At 44.5% G+C, this 7,742-nt stretch overlaps 1 protein-coding gene across 1 annotated transcript in view; it reads left to right on the top strand.

Moving 5' to 3' along the window:
• FYCO1 (FYVE and coiled-coil domain containing 1) overlaps nucleotides 1–6,778 on the top strand; it is a gene marked incomplete at its 3' end in the record, with an annotated part of 15,162 nt that extends 8,384 nt beyond the window's left edge. Inside the window, exons 6-9 of the mRNA XM_009584456.1 lie at nucleotides 1,356–1,449; nucleotides 1,850–4,480; nucleotides 5,531–5,623; nucleotides 6,660–6,778. Of these exons, the coding sequence (XP_009582751.1) occupies nucleotides 1,356–1,449; nucleotides 1,850–4,480; nucleotides 5,531–5,623; nucleotides 6,660–6,778 (2,937 nt within the window). The remainder of the gene's footprint in view (nucleotides 1–1,355; nucleotides 1,450–1,849; nucleotides 4,481–5,530; nucleotides 5,624–6,659) is intronic.
• Between the last annotated feature and the right edge of the window lie 964 nt (nucleotides 6,779–7,742).

The raw sequence follows: 7,742 nt of genomic DNA, 5'->3' as shown, positions 1-7,742 counted from the left end.
CATCCCCCTGATCATTTTCATGGCCCTCCTCTGGACCCGGTCCAACAGGTCTATGTCTTGTGCTGAGGGTTCCAGAGCTGGACATAGTAGTCCAGGTGGGGTCTCACCAGAGCAGAGGGGCAGAATCACCTCCCTCGACCTGCTGGCCACGCTTCTTTTGATGCAGCCCAGGATACGGTTGGCCTTCTGGGCTGCAAGTGCACATTGTGGGCTTTTCATCCACCAGTACCCCCAAGTCCTTCTCGGCAGGGCTGCTTTCAATCCCTTCATCTCCCAGCCTCTGTTGATACCAGGGGTTGCCCCGACACAGGTGCAGGACCCTGCACTTGGCCTTGTTGAACCTCATGAGGTTCACACAGGCCCATTTCTTGAGCTTGTCCAGGTGCCTCTGGATGGCATCCTGTCCCTCAGGCGTGTCAGCGGCACCCCTCAGCTTGCTGTCATCTGCAAACTTGCTGAGGGTGCACTCGATCCCACTGTCTATGTCATTGATGAAGATATTAAACAGTACTGGTCCCACAGTACTGGTCCCAGTATGGACCCCTGCGGGACACCACTTGTCACTATTTGGACATTGAGCCATTGACCACTACCCTCTGGATGCGACCATCCAACCAATTCCTCATCCACCGGACAGTCCACCCATCAAATCCATATCTCTCCAGTTTAGACAGAAGGATGTTGTGGGGGACCATGTCAAAGGCCTTACAGAGGTCCAGATAGACGACATCTGTTGCGTAGTCACTCCATCGTAGAAGGCCAATGCGTAGAAGTTGATGCTCTGTCATGGAGTATCTCCAGTAACTACAGTTTAGCCCAAATCCCAAGCTATTCTCATCTTCAGAGGCACAAGAAGAAATGTTCTTAGCACCTTCTGTTTTAAGAGCTGAGACGTGTAGTGACTGAAGAGCTAAGCAGTGTGCTTCACTTGCAGCAATGGTAGAGATGACAATATGCGGTCACCAAAGCCTCATCCCACCTCAAAGCGGGGAATAACAAAAACTACTAGATCTGATCCAGATCCATTTGTGTCAGTGGGAGTTTTCTAGGGCTGCATGCTGCCACCATCTGGTTGAGCTGCCACCACACAGCAATACAATTTCTTAGAGCAAAGCTGCATTGGTTCTTGTGGATGTGGGAAGTCACGGTTACCAACCCCATAATCTTTTATAGGTGCCTTTGATATCCCTATTTTGCTTTCTATCAACTTCAGCAGTTGGCCGAGACACCAGGTGCAGTTATGTCTTTTTGTATGTGGAAGTTACAACTAGATAAATATTACATGTAAGAGTAGAAAGACATGTATGTATGTGCTTAGACTTCTCTTATATATTGTTTCTCTATGTGATCAACAGGAGGACACTGTCCTCGCTTGGATCTTCAGCATATTTATGGAAGCCCCCAAGTCGCAGTTCCAGCATGAGCAGTTTAGTCAGCAATTATTTGCAGGTAAGCAAATTACAAATAAATGTTTATGTGGCATGGTAGGTCTTTAATTAATGGCATAGTTCCAGAGAGGTTGGTAGTTTTATGGTGATTATGACTTTTATAATGGTAAACTACAAAAAGAGTTCTTAATTAAAAGTAAAGGGAATTGTCCAGTAGCTGATTCAACTGAACATGCAAATCTCATAGAGGAAAAAAAAATACATTCAGAAGGCTGCCTGCAGATAGGTATGTTTTCATTTATCTTTTGTGAAAACAAGCCCCATTTCCTATAAGTTGGTATTTTATAGTGCTGTGAATGCAACATACGTCACTGTGCGTAAAGAACCTGAACTTGCTCTCATTTGAGCACACCATTTAAATGCATGTTAAACTTTCTGGTTTTCCCCTTCTGTTCATTTAGGCCCAAGAGTTTCCCTTCAGCCCTGATGCAAATAGTTCACTAAATGTTGAACACCTTGAGGGCTTTGAAGAGATGCGTGTAGAACTTGACCAGGCTGAGCTGAGGCAGAGGGAACTTCAAGATCGTATTCACCAGCTAGAAATGGAAAACCAGGAGCTACAGGCAGCTGTCAGCCTTCAGAAAGAACAAGTACAGGTAGAAAAGGAGAAGAGCAATAACTACAGCGAGGAGAACTCCCGGCTGACAAAGATGATCACAGAGTTACAGAAGCAGTGTGAGGTCTCGCACTCCACTCAGAGCACTGTTCATGACCTGCACAAGTGCCTGCAGTCACTGGAACTGAATGCAGTGGAGCAGCAGAAGGAATATTCAACAAAGCTGGAGCAGCTGGTGACCAGCAAGGAATACTGTGCCTCAGAACTGCAGGTGTTGAATCAGGAGCTGGAGGCCTCTAGGGCTTTGGTTGCTATGAAGAATCTTTGCATCAATGAGCTCAAAGCCAAGCTGAGTTCCACAGAACAGAAGAACCTCAACCTCCTTGAGAAAGTTGATGCTGCTTTGGAGGAAAAGGGAGAGCAAGCCACAGCCCACTGTGACTCTGCCCTACAGATACGTGCACTGTTAGAGAAGCTTCAGGAGACAGAAAAGGAAAAGGCAGATATGCAAAGACTCAGTGACGAACATGTATCTCAGCTGAAAGCAGCAAGGGAGGAGCTGCAGCTGAAAGAAGAGGCACAGAAGGAACTGGAATCCAGATACAATCGCCTTACTGCTGACTCCAAAGAAGAGAGTGAAAAGCTGCTTGGGAGCCTGGAAACCATGGCAAAGGAAATGGATGCACTTCAGAAGGCCCTGACCCTGAAAGGAAAGGAGATGGCTGAGCTCCAGACCCAGGTAATGGGGTCGCTGGCTCAGGTGGGGTCACTGGAAAAAAATCTTGAGGAAGCAAGGAAAGGAAAAGAGAAACTTGAGGAGGAGTATGGTAGGAGGGAAGGAGCACTGAAGCAGGAAGCCCACTCGCAAGCAGAGCAACTTGAACTACAGGAGGGTCACTTAACAAAGGTGAGTCAGACTGTGTGTAGCCTTGAGGAGCAAAACCGGAAACTCTTGTCTGAGAAAGAGCATCTCAGACAGAAAGTCAAGGAGCTGGAGGAACAGATGGAGCAGCAAAACTCTGCAGCGAGCGAAATGGGTGAGGAGAGCAGGAAGCTGAAAGCAGAGAATGCGAATTTGCAGCAGTCCAAGAAGAAGATGGAAGGGAAGCTGAAAAATCTGGAAGCTTCTAAAGCTTCCCTGGAAGCTGAGGTAGCCAGGCTGAGAGCCTCTGAGAAACAGCTTCAGAGTGAGATAGATGATGCCCTGGTGTCAGTTGATGAAAAAGAGAAGAAGCTCCGGGTTGAGAACAAACAGCTGGATGAAGACTTGCAGAATGCCAGGAGGCAAAGCCAAATTCTGGAGGAGAGATTAGACGCTCTGCACTCAGACTATGAAGAACTAAAGCAAAGAGAAGAGACCACCAAGGAGTCTTATGCCTCACTTGAAGCACAGCTGAAGAGTGCCAAACAGCATAGTTTAGAAACGGAAAAAAGCTTAGGCACCTTGAAGGAAAGCAAAGAGTGTCTCCAGTCACAGCTCACAGAGAAGGAAGTAGAACTGCAAGGCATGGAGAGCCAGTGTGAGCAGCTAAGAGCAGAAGCTGAAAGACATAGGAAGAAAGCAGAGACTCTTGAGGTAGAAAAGCTCAGTGTTGAAAAGACATGCCTTCATCAGACAAAGCTTATTGAATCCCTCACATCAGAAAAGGAATCAGTGGAAAAACACCAACTACAGCAGGCGGCTTCCCTGGAGAAGGAGGCAAAAGAGCTGGCCTCCAGACTAACCATAAGTGAAGAGCAGTTGGAGGTCAACCGAGGTGAAGTGTCTAGGCTGCAAGCAGAAGTCCTCGACCTGCGAGTCAAGCTTCAGCAGACCACTGATGAGAGAGAGCAGATGAGAGGTGAGCTGGCAATCACAGAGACTGTCTTGGGTGAACAGAAGGTGCTTGTCCAGCAGCTGAAAGAGCAAAGTGAGTCACTCAACAGAAACCATGTGCAAGAAATGGTGCAGTTTAAAGAAAGAGAAGAAGTGCTGAAAAAAGAGCAGGAGACAGCAGCCCATGAAAAAGCTGAGCTGGAAAATAATTTGCTGAACCTGAAGGAAGAACTATTCAAGGTTAAGCAGTACCTGGAAGTTGCTAGAATGGAAAATGAAGAAAACAAAGATCTCCTCCACAGGACCAACACGGATATGGCTGAACTTGGTATTCAGATTTGTGCCTTGACCTCTGAAAAGGTGGATGCAGAAGAGCAGTTAGCCCAGGCCACAGAAAGGCTCAAAGAACTGGAAGAACAGGCAGCAGAGCAACAGGAAAAGCTGAAGCTTGACATCTCTAATCTCAGACAGGAGAACAAGAGCCTGCAAGAGAAATTAGAAGAGGCTCAAATATGTGCCGCAGCTGTCCCAAGTCTGCAATGGCAGCTGGAGACAGTAAAGAAACAGGCACAGAGTTTCCAAGAGACCAGCCAAGAAGAGCTGTCTGCAATAAAATTTCAAATGAGCACAGAGATTCTAAATTATCAGACAAAATTCAAGGTAAATTAATGTGATTTAATGTGCACAGCTGAGGGAGCTGTGCAGGATTTCCCCTGCTTTACCGCCTGCTGCAGCAATTACTGCGTGGAATCCCAAGGTTTGTGTTGGTCAGGCTCTGAGACTAGCACACAACTAGCTTTAGCCTGGGATTCTGAAAATGCCTCTACACTCATGACCTAGGCCTATTTGAGGTAAAATAGTTCTTCAGAGTTTTTTGGAGATGTATATTGTGGCCATCCAAGCACAGTGGAGAGGCCATGTGATACGGAAAAGCCAGCCAGTAATGGAGAGGGTGATGATTTCTTATGTTGGCACTGAAGGTGGCGTCTTCTGTAACTATTCCCTCTGGTCACAGCTGTCATTTTTTTCTTTTTTGGTAGGAACATTGCAAGACCTGTTCGACCTGTTCCCCACACCCTAACACTACTACTCCTTAAAACCAGTTTTGATGAAAGCAAACTTAGACTGAGACCAGATACTTTTGCAGTTAATTCCCTCATGTATTTTTGCTTTCAACCTCTCAAGGTAGCAGCCAAGAAGATCAAAGTTTTGTTTCCAGAAAAATGTGAGTCAGCCCTGTATATGTGAAACAGCACACCTAAAGGCTGAAGATTTTGTTGTGTTTGTTCTGTCATTCTGAGATAATGTCTAAGACTGGCAGTTGATCAGAGGCTTATGCCACTGGTATCCAGAAATCCCACGAGTTTGAGAAAATAGCGTACATTCATTTATGTTTCGTTTTCATAAAGGCTTCTTAAACTTCACTCTTTTGAGCCAAAGCAATTCGCAAGCTGGGCCTTCTTTTTGTTGAGAACTGTAACAGCCCATAGCAAGTAACAGTAAAACACAGCTGGTTTGCCACCACAGAGGGGAGTTTCCTTGAATCCATGAGTTGAGGGTCTCTTTAGCTGTTTTTCACGAGCCTGACAGTAGTGCTGCATTTATCCCATACATGGCAGTAAAAGCACTCGTGATTCACAATTGGGAATCTCGTAGATGAAGGGGTGGCCGCTAGAGGAATGCTAACTCCTGGCTCAATCTCTCTGCTAGGCTGTCAGTGAAGAGTGTGGGAAAGTAAGAGAGCAACTTGAGGAGCAGAAGCGACAACAGCATGCTGCAGAGGAAGAGATTGCGGAGTTACAAGTAGGTGCTCGATCTGATTAAAAGACAGAGGTGTTTGTGTCAGCAGGCATTAGTGTTATAATTGAGAAGGCAGGCAGCATTTCTGATGACTGCCTGTGAGTCTGAGAATGGCCTTGAATAAATACAGGTGCTGCAGACAAAGTACTCGGCAGCTGAAAGTTAGCCGAGTACAGATTACGAAAAGCACAATGGCACTTAGGATTTGTCCTGCTTTGAAAGCTAGTCAGGTTTTATCTAAGACCTGGTTATGTGTACACTTCTTAAATGGGGCTGCAGATTTAAAAGGTGTCTGTCTTAGGCCCTGCGTGCCCACTGCACACAGCCACAAGTGTGGATCCAACTGTTTGCAGGCTGCAAGGGGCACTGAATCAGAGAATTAATCTGGCTGAGAAATAACCCAGCTGGAAAAAAATGATTTTTTCAATGCATTTATCAAACAGTTGAGTTAGGAGGGTCGTACGGAGATGTAAGGAATCCAGAAAGAAGAAAGTTAAGGTTATTGAAACTGGCCCTGCCTGCTAGCAGAAATACGTACACCTTTAGATGCAGTTAGGTATGTTCCCCGAGGACTCCCGAGTTTGGCAGACTTCTCTGGAGAGGCTAGCTGTGAAAGAAGTTTTTGTTTCTATTGTTCTTCATGTTCCATATAGCTTTAATAAACAACATTTTCCTCATTTTAAATTTTTTTTTCTTTTGAAACTTCTAGGTGGTGAAAAAACTTTTAGGGCGTGCTCTTTTGCCATTATCTTTGAGAGATTTTCCTTGATAAGGAGGCAAAAGCTCAACTGACATGGACTAATAAGAATTACAGGCTTAATACTGTCTTACTTTAGAATCTATCCCTTATTCAGTGTGACAGAAGTAATCAATCACTAGTACACAACTAATTAGTGTCTCCTTATACAATAATATCTTAATTAGTGGTTTGGCTTTAACTGATTCTTTTAAAGCATTGTTTAGGTGTCTTTGTAATTGTCCAATGTTTGGTAAAGTGTTGTTTTTATATGTAAGGAAATACAGTAATTTATTTCACTAGGCTGCAAACACGAGTTTGTCTAGAAAGCTGGATGAAGCAAGAGAGCAGCTGTCTGAATCAGAGTTTGCTCGGCTGCAGAAGGAAGAGGAGGTGACGTCTCTGAGAGAACTCTTGGAAAGGTGGGAGTTTGGGTTATTTATGCAAGCCGTTAATTGTAAGCCAACCAAGGAGCCAATAACCAAAGCATATGAAAATTGCTGTGGTTTATGAAATAGCATATGCCACGGGGTTTATATAGGGCAAATAGTGCATGGGCACTGATGGGGAATATCAGACTGACACTTCAGATGAGAAATATGTAAATTACATGGCACACATGAATGCAAGGTTTAGGTTTTATTGTATTGTTAATTTAGCTGGTGACGTAAATTCATTGTTTGTCTTCCCTTATGAAACTGCAAGACATTTTACAACCTCCTTTTACCTTATAGGTTAGTCACAAAATTAAAGTACCAATATTGGCTCTTTTTTTTTCATAAGGAATGGAAAATTTGCATTTTTTGACAGTTTGGTTTTTCTCTCCTGTCCGTGAAGTTTCAGGGAATCAGTAAAAATTATTTGACTGGGACCACATCCTGCATAGCTTTGTCAGGTTTCTTATCAGTTTTAAGTATCTAACGCAAGCTATGTTTCTAAGGTCTGTAATGTGGGCCTGTGTGGTGTGGATTATCTGGCAGTCTGAAATAGACCTTCATGAGGCATGGGCTCACACAGAGTCTAATGGGTTAACCGAAGCCTATGTATTTTTACATTTTTGTGCTGATATCATCTATCTTTGTGGGAAGACTATGATTCTTGATCTATGCTGAAGGATGTCAGTACAAAATCTAACTCATCAAAATATTTAAATTCAGCTGAATTGGCTGAGTCACTTGAGACCAGCTCAGCCCTTGATGTTGTGTTGCTGTAGCATTTTTGATCCGTTGCTAGGACTCACAGTACTGAAATTACCATATTGTCAAGCCAAGACTTACATTCTTGGAAGCTTCCTGGGGATACTTCTTTCCACTGGCTGTGCAGTGAACTGAGGTGTCTTAACCTGGAAGTGTCTTAACACTGCCCATGGCAGGGGGGTTGGAACTA

The sequence above is a fragment of the Fulmarus glacialis genome, unplaced genomic scaffold (assembly GCF_000690835.1).
Source record: "Fulmarus glacialis isolate BGI_N327 unplaced genomic scaffold, ASM69083v1 scaffold51618, whole genome shotgun sequence".
In the NCBI taxonomy this organism is placed as follows: Eukaryota; Metazoa; Chordata; class Aves; order Procellariiformes; family Procellariidae; genus Fulmarus; species Fulmarus glacialis.
This window is presented reverse-complemented; position numbering and strand designations above follow the sequence as displayed.